This window comes from Paroedura picta, chromosome 1 (genome assembly GCF_049243985.1).
Source record: "Paroedura picta isolate Pp20150507F chromosome 1, Ppicta_v3.0, whole genome shotgun sequence".
Taxonomy (NCBI): Eukaryota; Metazoa; Chordata; class Lepidosauria; order Squamata; family Gekkonidae; genus Paroedura; species Paroedura picta.
The window spans coordinates 73,986,213-74,011,194 of NC_135369.1; the positions used below are offsets into that span (position 1 = coordinate 73,986,213).

General features: G+C 42.3%; 2 protein-coding genes across 19 annotated transcripts in view; one reads left to right on the forward strand and one right to left on the reverse strand.

Moving 5' to 3' along the window:
- ABCC10 (ATP binding cassette subfamily C member 10) overlaps positions 1–8,259 on the reverse strand; it is a 39,741-nt gene extending 31,482 nt beyond the window's left edge. Inside the window, exons 1-2 of one of the 6 annotated variants that reach the window (XM_077342985.1) lie at positions 4,142–4,345; positions 650–845 (exon numbers count right to left, since the gene is read on the reverse strand). In XM_077342985.1, coding sequence (XP_077199100.1) covers positions 650–810 — 161 coding nt within the window. In that variant the 5' untranslated portion in view covers positions 811–845; positions 4,142–4,345. The other 5 variants (XM_077342975.1, XM_077342988.1, XM_077342952.1 and 2 more) reach the window with 5 other exon arrangements.
- A 199-nt stretch (positions 8,260–8,458) lies between these two features.
- Positions 8,459–24,618, forward strand: LOC143840112 (zinc finger protein 318-like). Of its 13 annotated transcripts, none has more exons than XM_077343299.1 (8): positions 8,466–8,663; positions 9,746–9,781; positions 11,039–11,076; positions 15,173–15,755; positions 16,689–16,824; positions 20,407–21,674; positions 22,794–22,884; positions 24,040–24,618. In XM_077343299.1, the coding sequence occupies exons 1-5, from the start codon at positions 8,466–8,468 to the stop codon at positions 16,689–16,691; spliced, it is 858 nt and encodes a 285-aa protein (XP_077199414.1). In that variant the 3' UTR covers positions 16,692–16,824; positions 20,407–21,674; positions 22,794–22,884; positions 24,040–24,618. The 13 variants fall into 13 exon arrangements, with proteins under 13 accessions (XP_077199346.1, XP_077199414.1, XP_077199405.1 ...); XM_077343290.1 differs by having other exon boundaries at positions 16,692–16,824; XM_077343308.1 differs by lacking the exon at positions 16,689–16,824 and having other exon boundaries at positions 11,039–11,182.
- The last annotated feature ends 364 nt before the right edge of the window (positions 24,619–24,982 follow it).

The following is a 24,982-nucleotide window of genomic DNA, read 5'->3' on the forward strand; positions in this document are numbered from 1 at the left end:
CATGAAGCCTTCTCAGGGGGATATCACTTCAGATTCTCCCTATAAGCACCATCCTCCCCCTATTTTCTTAATTAGACTTGGTGCAGCCTTTTTCTTCTTTCACCAGTTAGTCTTGGACATCAGTAAGTCTCATCTCCCAGTCTGTTAATTTTTGGAGTATATGCAAAGATTACCATACTGTTTCAGGACACAGCTGAAATATTTGGTGCATCTGCAATTAATGCTGAAGAAAAATTAGACTCTGCAAACATTCATGCTTACATTTATTCCTATAACCTATCAAAGAACAGTTCTGTGCAACAAAATCTTACATGTGTTTCAATGGGGCTTAGTCATGAGTAAATGGCTTTAGGATTACCACCTTAATATTCCTCAGCAGTTAGAAAACAGTACAGATGCACTGGGACAACAGTGGCAATAATAAATCAAAGAAAAGTCGTCTCTCTTCAATTTCAAACTGCTAGGACTAACTAAGGAATATTTCAAGAAGGGTGTAGTTATTTCGCAATATACATTATGGCCCACAAATGCAACCTCACTTAAACCATATGGGATATTCATATCACAGATTCTGTGATAAAAACTCAGTATTAATATATATATGCCTGTAGGTGGGAGATAGCTCATGTCTCTGTACTGTCATGAATACCTTGGTGTTCCAATATAGCAGGCACTGACTACAGCTAGGATTGCATGAGGAAAAACATTTAGAATCAGCTGGTTGAAACAATGCCCAACATTGCCATGTTCCCAGACAGGAAGTGGATCTATCCGACTGCTTGAGCACAGGTTAGTCAAAAAGTCCTCCATCCTCCTCTAGGGCCAAGGGAAACGGCTACAAGTTCCTAAGGAAAAACAAAAACAAGAAATTGGGCATTGAAAAAAAACAGTCTGCCCCAGTCTGAAAATTCTTTGAATGAAGAATAAAACCGTTTTGAACACTCTATTTCCTTCTGACTTATAGAAAAGTACTGCAAATGGAAATGCAAAACAGCAAAATGCATCTATCATCAACATTTTTCTGCTGTCCCCCAAAAAAGTTTCTACATTAATTCAGAACTCATTTCATCAACAAAATCCTTTATGTAATCACTTCCTGAAAAGAGTGGAAAGGAAGCATATTATTTCATAATAAAAAGAGAAGTATCAGCTTTTACCTCCTCTCCTTTTTTGTTTTAGGGGGTTAAACTGCTGTCCATCTGAAAGCTATGCTAGTAGGCTTTGGCTGTAATTCTGAGAACTAAAAATACTGAAAGCCAATAATAAGTTTCATATATTGAGGATCCACATGAAAAGGAGTCTAATAACAGTGACAGAATTTACAATGAGAGACATTCCCTTATATTGAATGTTAAGGAACTGGTACTCTGAGATTGGCTTGCTCTTGGACAAGGTTTAGAGACTGCTATGCAAGATGTTTTAGTTGCTGTTCCTACCGAAGTTGTTTCAAGCCTTTCTTCACTCAGTTCATTATATTTATGGACACATATCTCAGTACTATAACTGGTCCATCTAAGGCAGTGGTACCTTTTCTGACTGGCAGGAGCTCTATAAAGTGCCCAGCAGAGAAATCTCTTTCCCATTCTCTGTAACAAGAAAGCCCTTATCTGGAGATGCTAGGGACTGAAACCAGGATCCCCTACAACACATACTTGTAACCACAGCAGGGAAGCCACTTGAATTGCTCTACATGGGGGTTGTTTCAATAGGAAATTTGTATGCAGCAGCTGTGAATGGGAATCAGGTTGTTTTTTTTTACTATGCTTCTATAAAAATATTCTGAAGGGCATAGTAGCCCGGGGAAAAACAAACTCTTCTGCACAGAGAACAATTGTACATCAATGGCTCGTTAGAGATAGCATTTATCCAAGGAAAATAATTTAAAGCAGCTTCCATGTGGCCACATCTTAAAGGCCTGGCATATGCACACATCAAAATGTAGCAAAAACATGAGCTGTACCACTTCAGAAGGCAAAAGAGAATAATTTTTAATGCACTTTGATTTTAAAACTCTCAATGTAGTTCTGCCCTTGCTGTGGTAACATCTCCTTGCTAGTTTTTTCCTCTGTGTCTGCTGAATTCCACAAAAATATCCTCCTCTCAGTAGTAGGAGAAGTAATGTTGGCAACCACTATCCAGGGCACTTTCGGTGGTGCCAGACCAAAACATTTCTATTCATCCAGGATTTTAACCAAGGAGTTGATTTTAAACACTATTTTAGTCTGGAAAGCTGGCAGTCACCTGTTATAGTCTATGTTTTTACGCTGGGCTGGACTTTTTAATGCTAGATTTTAATTAATAATGTTTAATATTTGTAATTCTTTTTATTTTGTAAGCCACCTCGACAGGTTGCTGGAGAGGCAGCATTTATTATTTACTAGCCAGTAAAAAGAAATTTACAACTGAAAATTTATTTGTTAAATTTTTAGGCCACCCTTTCTAACAATAGTTTTGGGGCACAGAACAACATTTTAAAACCCCATACGTTAAATTTAAAAAAGAAAGGTTAGTTAAACAAATCAGTTTAAAAACATTCTCCGTCACAGTTTACCTTCCCAGGAATGGAAGGGGGGGGGGAAGTAAGGAATGAGGGGGCACATTCTGATGCCAATGAAATTAAAATTAAAATTAAATTAAAAATTCCCTTCAAAGTTAAGGCGCCGGTGCTCGTGCGCACTGCCTGTCCCCTTCCTCCGCCTTCTCTCCCACATAGACCCGCCGAGGTCTAAAAATTAAATAATAATAATAATAATAATAATAATAATAATAATAATAATAATAATAATAATAATAATAATAATAATAATAATAATAATGAGAGCTGGCCTTGGCCTCAACCATATGCTTGGTCAAAGAGCATTCTTTGCAGACCCCTCAGAATTTTGACAGCTCCGAAAGGGCCTGGATCTCTGCTGGCAGCTCATTCCCCAGGCTGAAGCCAGGGTCGAAAAGGCCCTGGCTCTGGTTGAGGCCAAGTGTACTTCTCTGGGGCCAGGGACCACCAGCAGATTGCATTATGTGAGTGAAGTGCTCTTTGGGCGATATACTTGAAGAGGCAGTTCCTCAGATATGCAAGTCCTGGCCTGCATAAGGCCTTGAAGCTTAAAACTAACACCTTAAACCTGCTCTGGAATTCAACTGGCAGCCAGTGCAGCTGCTACAGGACAGGTTGTATGTGAGATTTCCACAGGGTCCTTGTAAGGACCTAGGCAGCCACATTCTGGACCAGTTGTAATTTCCGGATCAGGGTTAAGGTAGACCCACATAGAATGAGCCACAGTAATTTAGCCTGGAGGTGACCGTCACATGAATCATTATAGAAATAAGCTGAAAAATATGTGAATCTGCCAACATACAAAAAAATCCTGACAATATATTTGCATGCATGCACACATGCATTTTGTTCAAGTTTTTCCCCCAAACAAAACATTTGATGGTTTTCTCAAGTGTTTACTATCATAATCTGCCCAGGCTTGATATTTCCAGCCACTGCTTTCCTGAATCGTTATTGTGCTTAGATTCAAGTGGGTAGCCCTATTGGTTTGAACAGGACAAAAATTGAGTTGTGGGACCTTAAGACCAACAAAATTTAATTCAAGGTATAAGTTTTTGTGTGCGTGTATCCGAGGAAGTGTGCTTGCTTGTGAAAATGTATATGTTGAATAAAGCTTTGTTGGTCTTAAAGGTGCCACGACTCAATTTTTGATATATTATTGTGCTTGTTCACATTTGAGTGTAGCACAGAACCATTTCAGACTATGCCTCTTACATTTCACATCTTTCTGAACAGACATTTTAAGTCTCCCTCCTGCAACCCATGTATATTTACATATAAATTAGATGCCTACTAAGTCCTGTTTTCCTTCCATACTATTGAGGCTCAGCCTGGAGAAAACACTTCTTTCTCCCAATTTGAGGTGGGGGTGCTGTGGTCTCTAGTGACAGAAACATGTCTGCACTTTCATGGTAGCATCCTCTGACAGAGCAGACTCTAGCCCATGCTGGAACATAATCTTGTTAAAGTCACTAGGCTTTCTGTTTGTCTTTTCCCCCGGTTCCAGACCCTGACAGCAAAAATCACACTATAAAGACTCAACCGAAACGATATCCTAAAATGATCCGGAAATATCCGTCGCCTTGCCATCATCTCCGCTCTTCTCAGTGTTCACCCAACGGGAAACTAGGGTGAAGCCATGGACGAAGGCATTCCCAATATAAGGCTGAAAGCAGCGGCTGCCTTCAAAGTTAAGGCGCCGGCGCTCGTGCGCACTGCCTGTCCCCTTCCTCCGCCTTCTCTCCCACATAGACCCGCCGAGGCTTCTCTTCCCGTGCGGAGCCTGTGGAGTCTCACCACAAGGAGGCAGGCGGAGAAGATACAAAGGGGACGGGGCGGAAAAGGGCCCTTGGCGTTTGCCTCGCTCCTCCTCGAGAGGGAATTTCCTCTGAGCCCACATCACCCGTTCATCGCTCTCCCTCCGAGGAACGGGCGCACCACACCGGGTTCTTGGCTTCCGGGCCAGAAACATCTTCCTTTCCCGCTAGCGGCCGCTGCTGTCAGGGAAGACCGTTTACAGCCGCTTTGTGTGCCGGAATAAGGATCGGTTGGCTTGCAGGAATGAACCCATTAATGATTTCACGCTATTTATTGATTGATTTTATTACTGACATTGATAGACCGCCCCTATCGAGCCTGTTGTCTCGGGGCGGTTTCCAGTCATTCATACAAATACAATTATATTATCCCCAACTGAGAGGCACAAGGTTCCTGAGAAGCACAAGGAGGGGAGGAGGGCAGGATGCTGTTCCCGTTGGCTGCAGAGGAAAGGACGCACAGTAATGGGTTTAAACTACAAGTACAACGATATAGGCTAGATATCAGGGGGGAAAATATCACAGTCAGAGTAGTTCATAGAATCATAGAGTTGGAAGGGGCCATACAGGCCATCTAGTCCAACCCCCTGCTCAACACAGGATCAGCCCTAAGCATCCTAAAGCATCCAAGAAAAGTGTACCCAGCCTTTGCTGGAAGACTGCCAGTGAGGGGGAGCTCACCACCTCCTTAGGCAGCCTATTCCACTGCTGAACTACTCTGATTGTGAAAAAAAATTTCCTCATATCTAGCCTGTATCGTTGTACTTGAAATTTAAACCCATTACTGCATGTCCTCTCCTCTGCAGCCAACAGAAACAGCATCCTGCCCTCCTCCAACCTTTCAAATACTTAAAGAGGGCTATCATGTCCCCTCTCAACCTACTTTTCTCCAGGCTGAACATTCCCAAGTCCTTCAACCTATCTTCATAGGGCTTGGTCCCTTGGCCCCAGATCATCCTCGTCGCTCTCCTCTGTACCCTTTCAATTTTATCTACGTCCCTCTTGAAGTGAGACCTCCAGAACTGCACACAGTACTCCAGGTGTGGTCTGACCAGTGCCGTATACAATGGGACTATGACATCTTGTGGAATAGTTCAGCAGTGGAATAGGCTGCCTAAGGAGGTGGTGAGCTCCCCCTCACTGGCAGTCTTCAAGCAAAGGCTGGATACACACTTTTCTTGGATGCTTTAGGATGCTTTGGGCTTATCCTGCGTTGAGCGGGGGGTTGGACTAGATGGCCTGTATGGCCCCTTCCAACTCTATGATTCTATGATTCTAAGGTTGTTTGGAAGTAGACTTCTCTGGCCTTTATGATAATACGGCCTTGAGAATGGACAAGGATGTCTTCTGTGCTCCCCAAAGTCGACGTTCTCAAGAGACCGAAAAAGTTTTATTCAATTAAATATTAAATAAAACTTTGCTGGTCTTAAAGGTGACACTGGACTCAAACTTTGTTCTGTTTCAGACCAAAACAATCTAAGAAAATTTGTTTTTATGCCCCTCTTTTCACTATCTGAAAAAGTCCCAAAGCTGCTTACAAACACCTTCCCCTTACCTACCTACAACAGACCTCCTATGAGGTAGGTGGGGCTGAGAGAGCTCTAAGAGAACTGTAACTAGCCCAATATCAAAGAATTCAACACTGCATTCCCCGCCAAGTGGGAATCTTATGCCACCTGTCTGAGCTTTTCCTGGCAGCCAACAGCATTGCAGGGGCTGAAAAGAAGTGCAACGCATTCTTGAGCATCTGAGGGGCAGCTATATTTGAGCTAGCCCAGAACATGATGGCCCACACCAGAATCAAGACGGTGACCTATGATGAAATCATAGAGTCGCTAATGTAGCACTTCACACCCCAGATGGCCAAGGTCGCCCATAGCCATTTGTTCTACATGAGGAACCAGCAAGAATGTGAATCAGTGTCAGAGTTTGTGGCAGTACTGCATCAGCTACTGCACCTGGGTCTCAGCAGTGGTCACGAGTCCAGTGTCTTATCAGGTGAAGTCTTCAGATGGCTGCACCTTATGTCAAAATGTAGTGAACAAGATGTAGTGGCATGTGTCAGGCATTGAGGACTCTAGGCCAGCTTCTCCTGAACCAGAGATCCCAGAGCCTCTGGCTCCAGTAACTCCATCTGCTACCCTGAGCGTAGACATCCTGGAAGTGGTGGAACAAGTTGCAATGCCAAGGCTGCCACTCAGGCCCCAGCAACCCTGACTCCTTCGGAACTGTGCCATTCTCAATGGACTTGGGAGAGGCACCACTACCTGCAGGACTTTATCTGGGTGGAAACATACTTAAGGGGGGTATGTGCTGTCTATGCGCTAGAATAAGGAATGCATAATTATAATTGGCTAGCATGTAGAATCCAGCTGGCTATTGGTTGTTATAGTTGTCCAATCAGGGGGCTCCACTTAGGGCCAATCACAGGCTTTGGCAGGAACCTCTTAACTGGATATAAGTTAGTGCGGTGGGCTGTTCGATAGTTCAGTTGTCTGCAATCAATAAAGAGCTAATGTTTAGCACATGAGCAACTCCACTCCTTATTGAACCCACTATTCAATACTTCTAATCAGTTTTCCATTCACTAAATTTGAAGGTATCTTTTTATCCATATGGTTCTTTCCCTTCATTTTGGGGTTTACACTGTAGAAAACCTGAGACAGTGTATATTGCAGATGTTACAAAGTCTAAAGGTGAGAGATATAGGGAGATTGAAAGCTGTTGAAAAGGGACCTGTATATACGGCATTTGAGGGAGGGGGAGGGGGGTTGGAACCTTAGCCTACCATTTTCCCTTTCCCAAAAAGGAGCAGCAAAACCAGTTTGTGGTCAGGAGTGTAAAAATCAGGAAGACTAGAATGCATTCTCATTATTCCTCAATGGGGGAAATAACATGTCCCAGTAAAGCATGAAAAAGTAACATATACTTACACAAGATATTTACTGTGTTATAGGAACCGAGATACAAGAAATCCAGGCTGGTGGCTGAACACTCTAGGAAGTTCACCAGTAAATGCTGAACTTTGTCTTGGAGTATTTCAGTATTTGAATAGTGAAGACTTCTTTCACATTAAGACTTTGATCTGCCCTTATCTTGTTTTGCTAGATTATGTAAGATAAAGAGAACCTTCCAATGAGGATCAACCTTCCTGAATAAGAATAAAGTTTGCTTGCATGCATGCTTCATCAGAAGCATGTTGGTCTTAAAGGTTCCATTGAACTTAAACTTTGTTCTATTGCTTCAGACCAACCCACCTAATCTATCCTCCTGTATAAGGAACCTCACTCTAAGCATGCTTACTCAAAAGTAGGGATTTACTTCCATTTATTTGATGGAATGTCTTTTTTGAAGTTCTTTGGAAGACATCTCCATTGGTTAATTCCACAAGGAGGGGTCATCTCTTGTGGGGATAGCCAGTCTTGTTTGTTAGTTCTCATGGTTTCTACTTATATATTATGATTTTTAAAATTATCATTGGAACCTGCTCTGAGTCCAGTTTCTCAGAAAGATTCGCTATATATTATCTAAAACAATTCCTTAAACAAACTTATTCCAAGCTATGGCATGCCGAAGTTGCATCTCCTCTTTAGAGGTTCTCCTCTAAATTTCCCTTTGTGCATCAATTCGTTGGGAGGCTTGGGAAATTTCTGGAGCTTTAAGAGTGTTTTCTGGAGAAGACAGCATTTAGGCAGCAGAGGGATCTAATGTCACAGAGCAGCCATTTCAGTCAAAGAAACTGGTCTCTGTACACCGGAGATCAGTTGAAGAAGAAAAGAGCAAGAGTCCAGTAGAGCCTTAAAGACTAGCAAGATTTGTCGCCGCTCACTTCTTCAGTTACAATTACCAGGAGATGTCCAGGCCCACTCAGACGTCGCCACCTCAACTAGTCAAGAACAATCGAACAACAGCGAGCCAGCCCGTCGAGGCCGCTTCTTCCGTCCAGTTCCGCCTCCCGCCACGCGACCTTCCGTCCATCTCCGCCGTACCTTCCCCCCTCCTCCCATGGAATCTCGCTGCGGTTGGGTGCATCGGCCGCGCATGCGCACGGGATATTTAGGGGCGTGAAGGCGGCGTCCGGCGCTCTCGCAGCCATGGAGCGCGGTGGCTGGGGCCGTGTGAGTCCGCCGTCCTCCAGCCGGCCCAAGGAGAGCCGCGGCTCGGGCTCCCGCCCCTCCCGCTCCGCCGCCACCCGAGGCCGCAGCCCGCGCCGCTCGAGTCGGGTGCGCTCTCCGTCCGGGGGCAGCGGGAGCCGCCGCGGATCCGAGCAGCGGGACGGCAGCCTGAGCCGGGTAACGCCCCCCGAAGACTCGGCCTCTCGGCTTCCCCTTCTTCTCTTCCTCCGGCGCCCTGGAAACGTCCTGATGCTGACCTGACTTCCCCCGGAGGTGGAGCCTTCGCTGTCCCTTCAGGGCCCCCGCCCCCCCCCCGCCTCGGTCTGCGTAGTTTCTGACAGCTCACGGAGGCGGCCGGTGTAAACCCAACCTTGGCGCTGGCAGAACTCCTTCCCCAAAGCTCCCCTTTTCGTTCGTGGTTCGGGAGAGAAGAGAACTCTACGTCTGTAGCCAGACTCACTTTGAACACACGGACAACTTACATGTACTTGTATACATTTGTCTGTAGTAAACCCATCGTGGGCTCACTGTACAAATCACAGACCAAGGTTACATTAAGCTGCCTATGTATTGAATGTAACATGAAATTTATTATACATATAAAGGGAAAAAAGTGTACAATGTACACAGATTATACATGCATTCACTGCAATTTGTGTAGAGCAGCCTTTCTCAACTCTTTCCCCATTGAGAAACCCCTGAAACATTATCCAGGCTTTGAGAGCCCCAAGAAGTGGTGCGATTGTGCGGAATATGGTTTATTAATTAATTTATTTGATTTTTATAACCACCGCTCCCATAGCTGTGCACATGGCCACCCATTCAAGGCCTCTACCCTTCCCGCCCACTCCAAGGCCCATCATTGGCCACTTTGGGGGGGCGGATCAACATGACCCACACATGGTCATATCACCTGATAAATGTTTAGCAAATTTAAAAAATATATATTTTAAAATAATTAGCTCCCACTCATTCGGGAAACCCTTCCAGGGCCATCAAGAATCCCCAGGGTTTCATGAAACCCTGCTTGAGAATGCCTGGTGTTGAGGGATTACATGTCCCATGATTGTTGGGAAAATGTACCTGGCATATAGATGGCATAGCCCATACGATCTACAAAACAGTCAGTGACTATAATGTCAGGGAAATGAATAAATGTTGAAGAGAAAGACAGCCACCCTCAGAACAACTCCACAAAAAGGCTGTTATTTTGGGCCAAGGCATTGTGGACCACATTTTCTGTACTTTGCTTTTTACAGGATCGGTACTTGCACAGAACCACTTATTGTATTCCAGTGAGTTTGGATTCAGTTCCTATTTGATTTTTAGCATCCTCATGAGACTGTCTTCAATGTAAGAATTAGATGTTAGTCTCAGCCTTTTAAAAAGCTTGGTAATACTCATTTTTAGAAAACATTTTGGCAGTCTTTTGAAACAATTTATGTACATGCATGTCATCAGGGACTGAGAAGAGCAGAGCCACAGTTTGCAGAAATGCATCATGTATTCTAGAATTGTATAACCCTTGGGATGAATGAACCCATTTATAACAGTAGTTGGATTATCCCCCCCCCCCCCCGGTGCAGTTCAAGTGTTCACCTTTTTTTATGTTACAGTCAGATGTGGTTATTTGTTTCAGAAAAGCATTGTGTACATAAACTGATTAGTTGGGTTACTTAGACTGACTTGGAGATGCATTAATATAGTTTGATTCCTCACAGTTTTGTTAAATCATTTGAGAGTTCATACTCAGACAGTATGCCAATGAGTAATAGTTGTTGAGGGAGGGCAGCTGCAGAATAGTCAGTCCCTTCTGTCCCTGCTTATGGGCTTCTGATATCTGTTTGACCATTACCAAAGACAGCATAGTGGACTAGACAGACCGTCAGTCTTGCATTCTTTGGACTGCATGTGAAAGCCAAGTCCACAACTAGACAACCCGATTGTTACCTATGGCCAGCTCTTGGGACCCTATTCTGTTCTGAGGTCCTTTCACTAACTGCCTATTCATTTCTGAGCTTAATTCAAGTTGCTGGTGCTTACCGTTTAAAGCCCTATGTGAGCTGGGACCACCTTCCATTTTTTGTACCCATGCAACAAATTTGCTCTTCCCAGCGACATCTGTCATCAATGTCCTCTTTCTCTAGGACATGTTCTGTAACAGCCTAGGTTTGGTACACAGCTATATCGCGTCTGACCTTACCATTGTTACCTAGCTTAGATGTTCAGTTGGTAAGGAAAAAGGCAAGCGTATAAATATTTAAATATATATAATAGTGTCCAATGGCCTTTCCCCCTTGCTACTCATCATAGTAAAAGATTCAGAAATAGCTTCAGTTTCTATTTATCTGTAAGAACTGATGCATTGATGGCTATTTATCTCAGATTGGTTCCATCTTGTGTTGAAATCTTTTATGTATCCACGCTGTAGTGGTGGTGGATTCCCCCCTCCAAAAATATTGTATCCCATGAGTGCAGTTTCTATATTATGGAAAGTTTCTGACGCTTTACAATGGCTTGCATTTGAAGTTGCTTTTTTTCTCTTATTGCAGAGACTGTTTCTGGGTGGACGACCACAGTTTGCAAGCAGGTATTCTCCAAATCGACACTCTTCAGAGGAACAGAACTTGCGTCCTGTAGTTGATGATGACTGTTATGGCATCGACCCACTGGAACAAAGGAAACAGTCTGATAGAGTAGGCTTACCAGTTAATAACCTAAACAATGTGGACAGTTAGTGTATTCTAAATACCAATCATTCAGAATTAGATGACTTGTACGCATGGGGGCGGGGCATGCTGGGCTGGCCTGGCGTAGCGCTCGTGCACGCGCTTTACGCTGGGGCCAGGAGGACCGGATTGCTGGCAGACGCAATAAGCTGAAGCGGTGGGGGGGGGAGGTGGGGGGAGTGGGGGGGCCAGGCCCCCTCCACACACACTGGTGGGAGCAGGGGGTTGCCCACAGGGTGCGGTGTCCCTACAGTGGCACCGTGGGTCGGGGCTGGGCGGGCCGAAAGAAGATGCTGAACCATTAACAAGTACCCTCTGGGTACAATTTGTCAACCAGTTATTGATCCACCCGACAGAATTAGGATCCATACCACATTTTACCATCTTGTGTACAAGAATATCATGTGGAACCTTATCAAAAGCTTTACTGAAATCCAGATAAACTATGTCCATGGCATTCCCCTGATCCAGCAAGGTAGTCACTTTCTCGAAAAAAGAGATAAGGTTGGTCTGACATGACTTGTTCTTGCGAAACCCATGCTGAGTCTTAGAAATCACAGCTCTCAGTTCCAGCTGCTCAAGGACCGTGTTTCATTATTTGTTCCAAAATTTTGCCAGCTACAGATGTCAAGCATTGATAATTACCCGGATAATTACCCGGATAATTGATAATTACCCGGATAATTACCCGGATAATTACCCGGATTCTCCTTTTTCTTGAAGATGTGTGCCAGACGATTGGAGGCAGGCAAATGTTGTCCCCAAATACACCAATATAAGATGGGGGAGATTTGTCTTGGCAGTAGCATGAGCTAAAAGGATCTAGGAGTCTTAGTAGACCATACATTGAACATGAGTCAGCAGTGTGACTCAGTGGCTAAAAAGGCAAATGGGATTTTGGGCTGTATCAAATGGAGTATCGTGTCCAGATCATTGGAAGTAATGGTACCGCTTTACTCTGCTCTGGTTTGGCCTCACTTGGAGTACTGTGTTCAGTTTTGGGCACCCAAATTGAAGAGGGATGTTGACAAACTGGAATGTGTCCAGAGGAGGGCAACAAAGATGTCTTGGGGTTTGGAGACCAAGACGTATGAAGAAAGGTTGGGGGAGCTTGGTATGTTTAGCCTGGAGAGGAGACAACTGAGAGGGTATCTGATAACCATTTTCAAGTATTTAAAAGGGCGCCATATGGAGGATCATAGAATCATAGAATAATAGAGTTGGAACCTCATGGGTCATCTATGCAGGACACTCACATCCCTATCACTCATCTACTGTAACCTGCCACCCCTTTGCCTTCACAGAATCAGCCTCTCCATCAGATGGCTATCTAGCCTCTGCTTAAAAATTTCCAAAGATGGAGAACCCACCACCTCCTGAGGAAGCCAGTTCCATTGAGAAACCACTCTAACTGTCAGGAACTTCTTCTGGATGTTTAGATGGAATTTCTTTTGAATTAATTTCATCCCATTCATTCTGGTCTGTCCCTCTGAGGCAAGAGAGAACAATTCTGCCCCAGGAGAAAAGGAGGTTGAGAAGGGACATGATAGCCCTCTTTAAGTATTTGAAAGGTTGTCATTTGGAGGAGGGCAGGATGCTGTTTCCGTTGGCTGTAGAGCAGTGGTCCCCAACCTTTCTGAGGTTGGGGACCGGCAGGGCATTGGAGCGCGGCCCGCGGCTCGCGCGGGCCACGCCCGCGCATCGGGCCGTGCCCACGCGGCCGGCCCTGCTTCCCTCTCCCCGCCCTCCCGCAGTAAGAAGCTTCCCAGGCCGCAAGCTTGTGGCCTGGGAAGTTTTTTACTGGGGGGGGGGCGGGGAGAGGGAGCCGCGGCCCGGCGCCATGGCCTTCGCGGCCCGGCACCGGGCCGCAGCCCGCAGGTTGGGGACCACTGCTGTAGAGGAAAGGACACACAGTAATGGGTTTAAACTACAAGTACAACGATATAGGCTAGATATCAGGAAAAAATTTTTTACAGTCAGAGTAGTTCCGCAATAGAATAGGCTGCCTAAGGAGGTGGTGAGCTCCCCCTCACTGGTAGTCTTCAAGCAAAGGTTGGATACACACTTTTCTTGGATGCTTTAGGATGCTTTGGGCTGATCCTGCGTTGAGCAGGGGGTTGGACTAGATGGCTTGTATGGTCCCTTCTAGAAATGTCTTTGAGAATCTATCAGATTAGTTAGGAGTTGAATGCTAAACATTCTAAGTTTCACAAATGATATAGTGATTCAGCTATAAGAGATTCTACTGCTAATGGAAACTGCCTTTATCCGCAGAAAGCCACTAATAAACCTCTACTGAAAAATTAAAATATTAGCCTGGTGAAAATCCTACATAATCAGTCCAAATTGAAAGTGCTCAGTTTTAGCTGACAAATATCCTAATTTATATTAATGTATTTATCAAAATTTTAATTTACTTTATATACAAAGTATGATAGTCCTGTTGCCATACAATTTTAATTGCTTATATTAGAAATTATTCCTGAAATCTATTATCTCTGTTTTAAAAACCGTGAATCTTAGCAAGAGCAGAACTTTTAAGAGATCCTAAAGAAGTGACCAATGCAAAACTTGCTGCACAAAATTCTGCCACCACCTTAACCCATGGTTTTGGAAACCTTGTTTACAGTGAGGTTCCCCCCCCCCCCGAGCTTAACTCACAGTGAGGAATTCCTAATTTTTAATTTGATTTTCCCACCCCACTGCCATTTTGTATTGTGTCACATATTCACCCTGTCTTCTGTCTGCCTGCCCCACACTGGTTGTCCCCTTTCCTTTCCTTTCATTTTTATGGGAGTGGTGGGTAGGTTTAGCATACTTCATAATTATCACATTGCTGAATTCAGTTCACTGATCGCCAGCCATTTTCATAGTAGGCGACTAAGAAGTGAGGGACCTTTGAAATGGCTGTAACAATGCTGTTAATGATGCATTCTGTCTTTCCTGATGCATTCTATCCGGCAACAGTAGTGCAATACATGCAACAAACAGATAACACAATGATAAAGTCTGCCCTCCCTTTCCCCCATAAAACATTATCCTGAACTATTGTATTACAGTATGACCCTATCTTTATTTTTTTCAATAACGCTTCTTCCTTGTTGCTGTTTCCACAGGGAGATCTGTGCTTCATTATACATAGAAGAAGTTGCAAACGACATCATTAACGTGATTTACAAAACTAGCATTATTTCAATATGAAAAACAAAAATAACTTGATCTTATGGATATTGTGACTTCTAGAGAAAAATCAATTTGATTTTTTCTTTTACATCTCAGTGTAAAATGAAAATGCATGAGAGGCATGAATAGTAGCAGCAATACCAACTTAAAAGCAGGGGAGACTTATTACTCTGTTGAAAAAGCTCCGTGTGGATGATTTAATCAGAATTTTTTCTCTTCTAATTGTGGTGATTCATCAGTTTCAAAGTTTCTTTAAAATATTTAATGTTGTGTTTCATGTTGTATGTAAAGGAAAATTGACAGGAAACCAACTTGACTTGGGGTTGGATCCAAAAGAACTGAACAGAGTTCAGTGGTATTTCCAGCCATTGTGTTTTGCAGCCTTCTCACACTTCCTAAAGATCAAGGAACCCTCACTGAGGAGTTAATGCATCTATTTGTTAACATTGAACATCTGTTATGGTTTAAAGAAATTTTAGTAAAGAATCTTCACTAAGTTCTTCTGCAGGCAAGCATGCAAAGGTATCCCTAAGAATGAACACTTAGGTTTAGCAGCTGACTAGTTTCTTAGCAAGTATGACCTGTGTTCATTAATAGGAGGTAGAACCATGGTCCTTCAGGGAGGGAGGGTACACTGTTTGCTGAACATGCAAAATCCTTAGAATCAACCATTTTGGGTTCAAAGCAACATGTTTGGATGGTTGGCAGACAATTTTATGCCAACCTGAGCTCCAAGTTTCTGATTTGTTTTATTTTTTGTATCTTTCTCATCAGGAATGACTTTGCTGATTTCCCAGTATATAGCAGACACCTTTCATGTCCTCAAAGCCATCAGCGATATTCATCTCTAGAAGGAAGTCCTCCTAGTTCTTTCAGTAGAAGGTACATTAAGGATTATCACAGTAGGAAAGTTTTCGTTTACCAGTCAGACTTCAACCAGAACTGTGACCATCTACAGGATATATCAAGAGAACCTGACAAAGATGGTGAACTATTTAGGAAGCATTTATATTCATTGGAGGAGAGAGGGCAAAAGCAAAAGCACCCTCAACATGATAGAGAGGACAGACTGATTGATGGGAACATAGATCATCATGGTTCATTGCCAGGCAAACAGAATTACTATAAAAGAATTCTCAGTAGAAGTCCAACTCCAAGATACCCAGATGAGGATTGCAGGTACCCTGAGAATTATAGGAGTGAAAAAAATACACGTCAAGATATGCCTGGCAGTAGTTATATGATCCCTGGCTTGACTGACTCTTTTGAACCTCAGTTCTTTCATACGCCTGAAAAAGCACCAGCTATGCCCAAAAAATCAATCTTGAAGAAGCAAGTGGATGACCCATCTGTTCAGGTTTGAGCCATATTCTTCCTCGGCTTGTTAATGTCAGTGATATAATATATGATTGTGTTTAATTTTAAATAGTAGTACTTCATGTCTCTCAGGTCAGTCTTTTTCTTGATCATTTAGCAAGTACTCTCAAAATAGTGGGTGATATTTTACCACTTTGGTTTATAAGTCAGAAATAATAGCAAACAGTGGTTTGCCACAGAAATAATTATTTGTCTTGTTCAGTATGAGGAGGGGAAAGGCATGAGTGCACACATGTGCCCAGGGATCTCTCAAAGTCATCTCTAGGGTGGTAAGTCATGAATAATCCACCCTGAGTCTCTGGAGATAGGACAGAATATAAATTAATCATACATATTTATTTGTTTGTTTATAATGAATATAAATTTATAATAAATTTATAATATTTATAATAAATTCATTATAAATAAAAAATAATGTACAGTATTTGCTGGCATATAAGACTACTTTCCCCCCCTGAAAAACATGCCTCCGAGTGGGGGGGTCGTCCTATACGCCGGGTGCACTTCAGTTGGGATAGACATAGCTGCCCATAGTGGCCCATAGTACCGTAATGTAATGTAACAAACTCTATATTTTGAGTGGAAATGTTGGGGGGTCGTCTTATACGCCCAGTCGTCTTATACACCAGCAAATACGGTATTTGTATTGAGGTATTGGGGTTACTGCTGTGTAGTGCTTGGTGCAATACAGATGAAATGGAAGGAGGTAGTAGACCATTATTTGATCTTAATCTCCTCTGCATTATGTTATTTCAGGTAGTGATGGTTCACAGCATGTGTTTATCATGATATTTCACGAGGGTAAGCAAAGACCTCATATTGCTGCACCTCTGAAAAACATGGTAGAAAATGGTGAACCTGGCAGTTGTTGAGGCAACCAAACTGACACTTTCTTGCCATGCTGTTCATGTAGTAGCATTGGTCATCAGCACAAGCTTAGAAAGAAGGAGAATGTCACTGCGTTCCCTCTCTTCCACTGATACCCTGCTGGCAATCATGAGGGAACCTGTCAACAACTGCAAGCTGGATAGTGTCATTTGGGTGAAAAGGTTTGTAAATAGAGCTGATAACCCAATTCGGCTTTGCTTTACTCATTAACATATAGTACTCAGTATCCAAATTGTGTGATATTTGTGGACCTCTGGGCCTGATTCACTTCACACATATCACATATTGTTGTTGTTGTTATGTGCGAAGTCGTGTCCGACCCATCGCGACCCCATGGACAATGATCCTCCAGGCCTTCCTGTCCTCTACCATTCCCCGGAGTCCATTTAAGTTTGCACCTACTGCTTCAGTGACTCCATCCAGCCACCTCATTCTCTGTCGTCCCCTTCTTCTTTTGCCCTCGATCTCTCCCAGCATTAGGCTCTTCTCCAGGGAGTCCTTCCTTCTCATGAGGTGGCCAAAATATTTGAGTTTCATCTTCAGGATCTGGCCTTCTAAAGAGCAGTCAGGGCTGATCTCCTCTAGGACTGACTGGTTTGTTCGCCTTGCAGTCCAAGGGACTCGCAAGAGTCTTCTCCAGCACCAGAGTTCAAAAGCCTCAATTCTTTGACGCTCGGCCTTCCTTATGGTCCAACTTTCGCAGCCATACATTGCAACTGGGAAGACCATAGCCTTGACTAAACGCACTTTTGTTGGCAGGGTGATGTCTCTGCTTTTTAGGATGCTGTCTAGATTTGCCATAGCTTTCCTCCCCAGGAGCAAGCGTCTTTTAATTTCTTTGCTGCAGTCCCCATCTGCAGTGATCTTGGAGCCCAGGAAAATAAAATCTGTCACTATCTCCATTTCTTCCCCTTCTATTTGCCAGGAATTGAGAGGGCCGGATGCCATGATCTTTGTTTTCTTGATGTTGAGTTTCAAGCCAACTTTGGCACTCTCCTCCTTCACTCGCATCAACAGGCTCTTTAGTTCCTCTTCACTTTCTGCCATTAGAGTGGTATCATCTGCATATCTGAGGTTGTTGATATTTCTCCCTGCAATCTTGATCCCAATTTGTGACTCCTCTAATCCCGCATTTCTCATGATGTGCTCTGCATACAAGTTAAATAGGCAAGGCGACAGTATACAGCCTTGCCGAACTCCTTTCTCAATTTTGAACCAGTCAGTGATTCCATGTTCAGTTCTCACTGTTGCTTCTTGACCTGCATATAAATTTCTCAAGAGACAAATAAGACGCTCTGGTATTCCCATCTCTTTAAGAACTTGCCACAATTTGTTGTGCTCCACACAATCAAAGGCTTTAGCATAGTCAATGAAGCAGAAGTAGACGTTCTTCTGGTACTCCCTAGCTTTCTCCATGATCCAGCGTATGTTGGCAATTTGATCTCTAGTTCCTCTGCCTCTTCGAAATCCTGCCTGTACTTCTGGAAGTTCTCGGTCCACATATTGCTGGAGCCTAGCTTGTAAGATTTTGAGCATAACTTTGCTAGCATGAGAAATTAGTGCGATGGTGCGGTAGTTTGAACATTCTTTGGCATTGCCCTTCTTTGGGATTGGAATGTAAACTGACCTTTTCCAATCCTGTGGCCATTGTTGAGTTTTCCAAATTTGCTGGCATATTGAGTGTAGCACTTTTACTGCATCGTCCTTTAAGATTTTGAATAGTTCAACTGGAATGCTGTCACTACCACTAGCTTTATTGTTGCTCAGACTTCCTAAGGCCCATTTGACTTCACATTCCAGGATGTCTGGCTCCAGGTCAGTAACTACCCCATTGTGGTCATCAGGGATGTTAAACTCGCTCTTGTATAGTTCTTCTGTATAATTTTGCCACCTTTGTTTGATCTCTTCTGCTTCTGTGAGGTCCCTACCATTTTGGTCCCTTATCATACCCATCTTTGCATGAAACGTTCTCTTCATATCTCCAATTTTCTTGAAAAGATCTCTGGTCCTCCCCATTCTATTGTTTTCTTCTATTTGTTTGCACTGTTCATTTAAGAAGGCATTCTTATCTCTTCTAGCTTTTCTCTGGAATTCTGCATTCAATTGGGTGTATCTTTCTCTTTCTCCCTTGCCTTTCACTTCCCTTCTCTCCTTAGCTATTTGTAAAGCTTCCTCAGACAGCCATTTTGATTTCTTGCATTTCTTTTTCTTTGGGATGGTTTTAGTTGCTACCTCTTGTACAATGTTGTGAACCTCCGTCCATAGTTCTTCAGGCACTCTGTCTATCAGATCTAATTCCTTAAATCTATTTGTCACCTCCACTGTGTATTCGTCAGGGATATGATTTAGTTCATACCTGAGTGGCCTAGTGCTTTTCCCTACTTTCTTCAATTTAAGCCTAAATTTTGCAACAAGAAGCTCATGATCTGAACCACAATCAGCTCCTGGTCTTGTTTTTATTGACTGGATAGAACTTTTCCATCTTTGGCTGCAGAGCACATAGTCAATCTGATTTCTGTGTTGACCGTCTGGTGATGTCCATGTGTAGAGTCGTCTCTTGGGTTGCTGGAAAAGAGTGTTTGCTATGACCATTGTATTCTCTTGACAAAATTCTACCAGCCTGTGCCCTGCTTCATTTTGTACTCCAAGGCCAAACTTGCCTGTTATCCCAGTTATCTTTTGGCTTCCTACTTTAGCATTCCAATCCCCCATGATGATAAGCACATCATTTTTGGGCGTTGCTTCTAGAAGGTGTTGTAGGGCTTCATAGAACTGATCAACTTCATCCTCTTCAGCAGCAGTGGTTGGGGCGTAGACCTGGATCACTGTGATGTTGAATGGTTTGCCTTGGATTCGAACTGAGATCATTCTGTCATTTTGGGGATTGTATCCCAAGACTGCTTTTCCTACTCTCTTATTGATTATGAATGCTACTCCATTTCTTCTGCGAGATTCTTGTCCACAGTAGTATACCTGATGGTCATCTGAATTAAATTCACCCATTCCTGTCCATTTTAGTTCACTGATTCCTAAAATGTCAATGTTCAGTCTTCTCATTTCTTGTTTAACCACGTCCAGCTTGCCTTGATTCATGGATCTGACGTTCCAGGTTCCTATGGAATAAAAATCTTTACAGCATCGGACTGTCTTTTCGCCACCAGTTACTTCCACAACTGAGCGTCCTTTCGGCTTTGGCCCAGCCGCTTCATTCATTCTGGCGCTACTCGTACTAGCCGTCTGCTCATCCCCAGTAGCATATTGGACACCTTCCGACCTGAGGGGCTCATCTTCCAGCGTCATATCGTTATGCCTATTAGAACTGTCCATAGAGTTTTCATGGCAAAGATACTGGAGTGGTTTGCCATTGCCTTCTCCAGTGGATCACCTTTTGTCAGAGCTCTCAGCTATGACCTGTCCATCTTGGGTGGCCCTGCACGGCATAGCTCATAGCTTCACTGAACTACGCAAGCCCCCTTGCCACAACAAGGCAGCGATCCTTGAAGGGGGTATATCACATATACCATGTAAATTTCCATATGAACTTTTTACATCGTAATCCATTTGCATAGTAGTGTTGCCTAGCATGTGGAATGAACATTAACCTCATTCTAGACTGCAGTAAGAAACAATGTCTTTTCTTTTATCTTGAAGTGTTTTCTAGATGTTCTACATGTAATGAGAAGTACTGTCTCCATTTTCTTTCTTTGACCCATTTCAGTAACGCTGTTCATTTTCCATCTCAGGTAGAGAATTTCCTCAAATGTTCCAACAAAAATGCAGTTACAGAGTCTGCAAAAAGGAATCTCAAGCCTTTGTAGATAACTGGAAAGCATTTTTTGGCCTACAGCTGCATGCTTTCCCCCCTAATCAGAATTCTGAGGGTTTTTTGAGAAAAGAGGAGTATCAGGAGTTGACATCAGAGTCTGCAGATTTGCATGATGACTTTTTCCTTCCTCATGAAAGAGCCAGCCAGGATGGGAGTGGTACCTCACATATTCTGGACAGGGTGACAGATTCTATCTATGCTCAAGAGCAAAGAAGGCACAGCTTCCTTGATGTTGAAGATGAAGAGAAGTTTCTTTATGATGATGATAACGATGACTCTAACATTAGCTGTCCTACTGAGCAGCTCACAATGAATGGCACAAAAGAGTCTGTAAGCCTGAATAAGAGACCCCTGTCTCCAAAGCAAGATGCTTGTGACAGGTCCAAAACAGATTATGAGAAGATCCATGACTTGCTCAAAACTATTGGTCTTTACATTGGTTTGACTGAAATTGGTGAGGGTGGGGCTCGTACACAGGAAGGGCTCCATGGGGAAAAAACATTGCGTCCTCAAGATGGTCCTTCTCATAAATCAGACACCAGTGAGAAGGACAGCATTCAAAGCAATACTTATTCTTCAGAGACTAATTGGAAGAACCCTTTGTCACCATGTGATTCTTCCCAAGCATCTAATGATGCATCTTCTAATTTGATATCAGAGTATGCTAAAAGCAAAACATTGGACTATGATCATTCCACTAGCCCATCAGAGCAAACTTTCCCTTCAGTATCAATTGTAACTCCATCAGCACCACCTTTGCCTCCTAATTTGCCAACTCCTCCTCCTCAAGTTTATCAGTATTCACTATCACAGTTTTCAGCGGTCCTTGAAGCTCAGGTACTGCAAAATTATCTTCATCCAACAATGGCCCCACCTAGCTATAATGCATGCAGACGTCATGTGGCTCATTCAACTCCAGCCTGGCCGATGTACACCCCTCCTCAACAGTCTAATCCTGCACCTCCTGAGGTACATGGGCTTGTGTCAATGACAGTACCACCCAACCTTAATGTTGTTGAGACGGTTTCTATAACCAAGGAGAATCCTGAAATGAAGAGAAACAAGTCTGTGCTTGTGGAAGTCCCTATTATTCCTACCAACTCTGGATTGCTTCCTCAGTCATCCGACAGTGATACCATTAAAAGAATATCAAATAGAAAAAATCCAGTTTCTGAGAAGCCACAAGTGAGTAGTTTTAACTTGTAATAAAATTTCCCAGCAATACTGAAATACAGTAGCAAAATCTGAAAGAGTAAGAGTATTTAATACTTGTCTTTACCTTTTTACAAATCAAGTTTTTCAGTTTATTTTAAATTTTTTTTGTAGTTTGCGTTAGATAAGGATTTGGATTCAAACTCCTCCTTTTGCAAGTAGAATAGTATTCCCATGAGTAGTAATGGTTAATTCCATGGACCCCTACCTCATATTATATTCCGTCCTTGTCCTCAGGTCTTCTGATTTCTGGGTGGAGCTATGTGGGTAGTGTCAGGGGTGTTGCAGAAATATTGACATTAGGGCCTGTGAGCAGAGCTGGTCCTTTACATTCAACCCATTGTTCTTCTAAAACAAGGCATACTTTTGACAGCTTAGATTTTACAACTCTTGTTCAGAAGAGCGGCATTGTTACTAATTCTTCAATTCTTCTAAAGGTTATTTTGTTTCAAATAGGTTTTAGTATTCTAGAAGTGAACTGAAAGAGATCACTGTCTTTTGAAATGTTTTGCATTGGTGAAACTTTATTTGAGAAAGAAATCTTTTATTGATTCTATGACACTTGTGTATGTTGACATCTTCATTCAGGAATGAAGATCTATACTTAATGTCTTTAGTAGGGAAATTACTAGATGCTTCCAGATTATAGAATACACGGCAGTAGATGCATTGAGTTGCAGTAGACTGTAGTAACAACATAGCACTGGTCACCTTGATTTCATGGTCTTAAATGTGTGTAACTTTGTGGTGGAATGTTTCTAACTGTGCAGTGTTGTTTGTCTCATACTACTATTTTAATTATAAATTTTCCAGAAAGTTTCTGTATACTGCAGATGATCTCTTCAGCAGATGTTCATTAACAAGAGAGGATTTTTACACTTTCATTTTTGCTTGAAATATCAGCTCAGATGTAGATGCCACCTCTGATATGATGCATGTTTATATTAGATATTAGTTCACCGAAATACTAATAAAGACTATTGGGATAAGTGGGAGAAGATGTCTTTAAATCTGAAACAGTGGCTTTTACTAAATTGCTTTGGCTGTAATAAATTAAAAGGGCATATTAATCTCCACTTGTTTTCTTTCCAGGTAACAGAGGGAGGAGAGAAACTGATGCCTGAACAGCAGAAGAAACTGGCCTCCCTGAAATCTGAATTTCATAGACGTTGTAAACAGCAATGTACTGCTTTTTTCTCATTGTACTTCAGATTCTGGGACTTCTCAGTTTAGAAAAGAGACAACTCCTGATACAAGTTTATAGAATTATACATGAGGTGGAGAGGGTGGACAAAGATAACTTTTTCTCCCTCTCCCAAAATGCTAGAAGTCAGAGGCATCCAGTGAAGTTGATAGGCAGTAAAATAATAATTCAAGACAAAGGAAAAACTTCCTTATGCAACAAGTGAGTAAAATGTGGAATTGATTGCCAGAGGATTTAGTGAAAGCCAGAGGCATAAGTGTCTTTAAAATTAGACAGCTTTATGGAGGATAGGTCCATCCGTGGCTATTGGCCATGGTGACTAAAGAGAACCTCCACATTCAGAGGCAGTAAACTTCAGAATTCCAGTGCCAGAAACTAACATCTAGGGAAGGCTTCAAATGGGTAGCTGTATTGGTCTGAAGTAGCGCAATAAAATCAGAGTCTAGTAGCACCTTTAAGACCAACAAAGATTTATTCAGGGCACCACCTGAATAAATTTGCTTTTGAGTGCAAACAATCTTCGTCAGACTATGAATTCCCATGACAGTGGGAATATATAGCAAAACTTTATTCTGTTACATTAGTAAACTGTGTCACACATCCAAATATAGCCAATGATAATTATTTGCTCAAACAGCCAATCAATCCCCTGGAATTCAGTTGTAGTTAACAAAAACACAGGAGAAATAACACTTTGATCACTGAAACAGGCAGTGTTATTTCTCCTGTGTTTTTGTTAACTAGGGAAGGCCTTTGCCTTCATGGTCTAGTATAAAATCCTCTGTAGTAAATGGTTGTCCACTGTGTGACATAGGAAGCTAGACTACATAGACTACTGGTGCGATCAAGCAGGGCTCTTCTTATATTCTACTGATATTGGGAATTGCATGCAAAGAATGGGATAATTTTTGTACCTTTTCTACCCTGAAAATTCCAGGGTATTGCTTTCAATAGACAATTGATTGGGTTACTTCTTTATGACTGCAGACAAGCATCCTACCTATTTTTCAGTTATTAATACATACACAGCTTCAAAAGTTTGGGTCTAGAAAAATAACAATTTTAGTTATCTAGAGCAACACTGCATGCTAATATGATTTTTTTTTGCTTCCTCCTTTATTTTGACTCGTCCAGTGGGGATGCTGCGAAATAAAAAGAAAGCAAGAGGGAAGAAAGAAGACCCACTGCTAGTAGAAATGAAAAGAGTGCAAGAAAATATTGTGAAGGAGATCTGTCAATTGCAAATGGAGTGTCATACAGCAGAAACGGAAGTCTCATCCCGACAATGTTTCTCACATCATTGTGATTAATACTGGAGAAGACTTGGAAGAAAGGTTTGGGAAATGTAGAATTAAAAGAAGGCAGAGAATAAAAAATCTCAGCTGAAAACCTCTTAACACTGTCAAGACAAGTTTCAGTGTGCTAGTGTGAACAGTATCTCTTTTTAGAAAGGAGGGGATATTCAGAAGTCATTTACTGCCATCCACCTCTTATCTCAATAAGCCTTGTACTGACTGCTAGGAATAACAGAGTTTCAAACAAGATTAGAATGACTTTGAATAGACTGTGAATTATCCAGTTAAAACTTTGCATGATGTTTGGAATTCTTTGTTTTGTCTTTTACTGAAATAGTTTACTGGAGTACTATAAAGTTGGTATAATTGTTACCTGTTAATCTAAATATAGTTTCAATAAATACGGTTCTTCCCATTCTATGTTGTGTAGCCATCTGTAGAAGTATCTGTATCAAGAAATGAAAATTGCTCTTTAATTTACTACAGTTTCTGTTTAACAATTACTGCAGCCCATTTGATTTAGCTTCTGTAAATGTAATGAAATTCAATAAAATCTGTAAGTGGGTAGTGCTTTAAGTTCTTACCAAATTAAGTGCCAGTCAAAGGATAAATAATTCCTGTTCAGCAGTCTACTGTTGTTAAATAACACACTTAAATATTGTTTGTGGCCAGAGAATCGTTAATTCAACTTTTCAAAGGTACGGATGATAGAGGTGGAGCTTTCGGTATTGAGGAAGGGTCTGCCCTTTATACCTACTCCTTCTCAAAACCCAAAGGTTTTC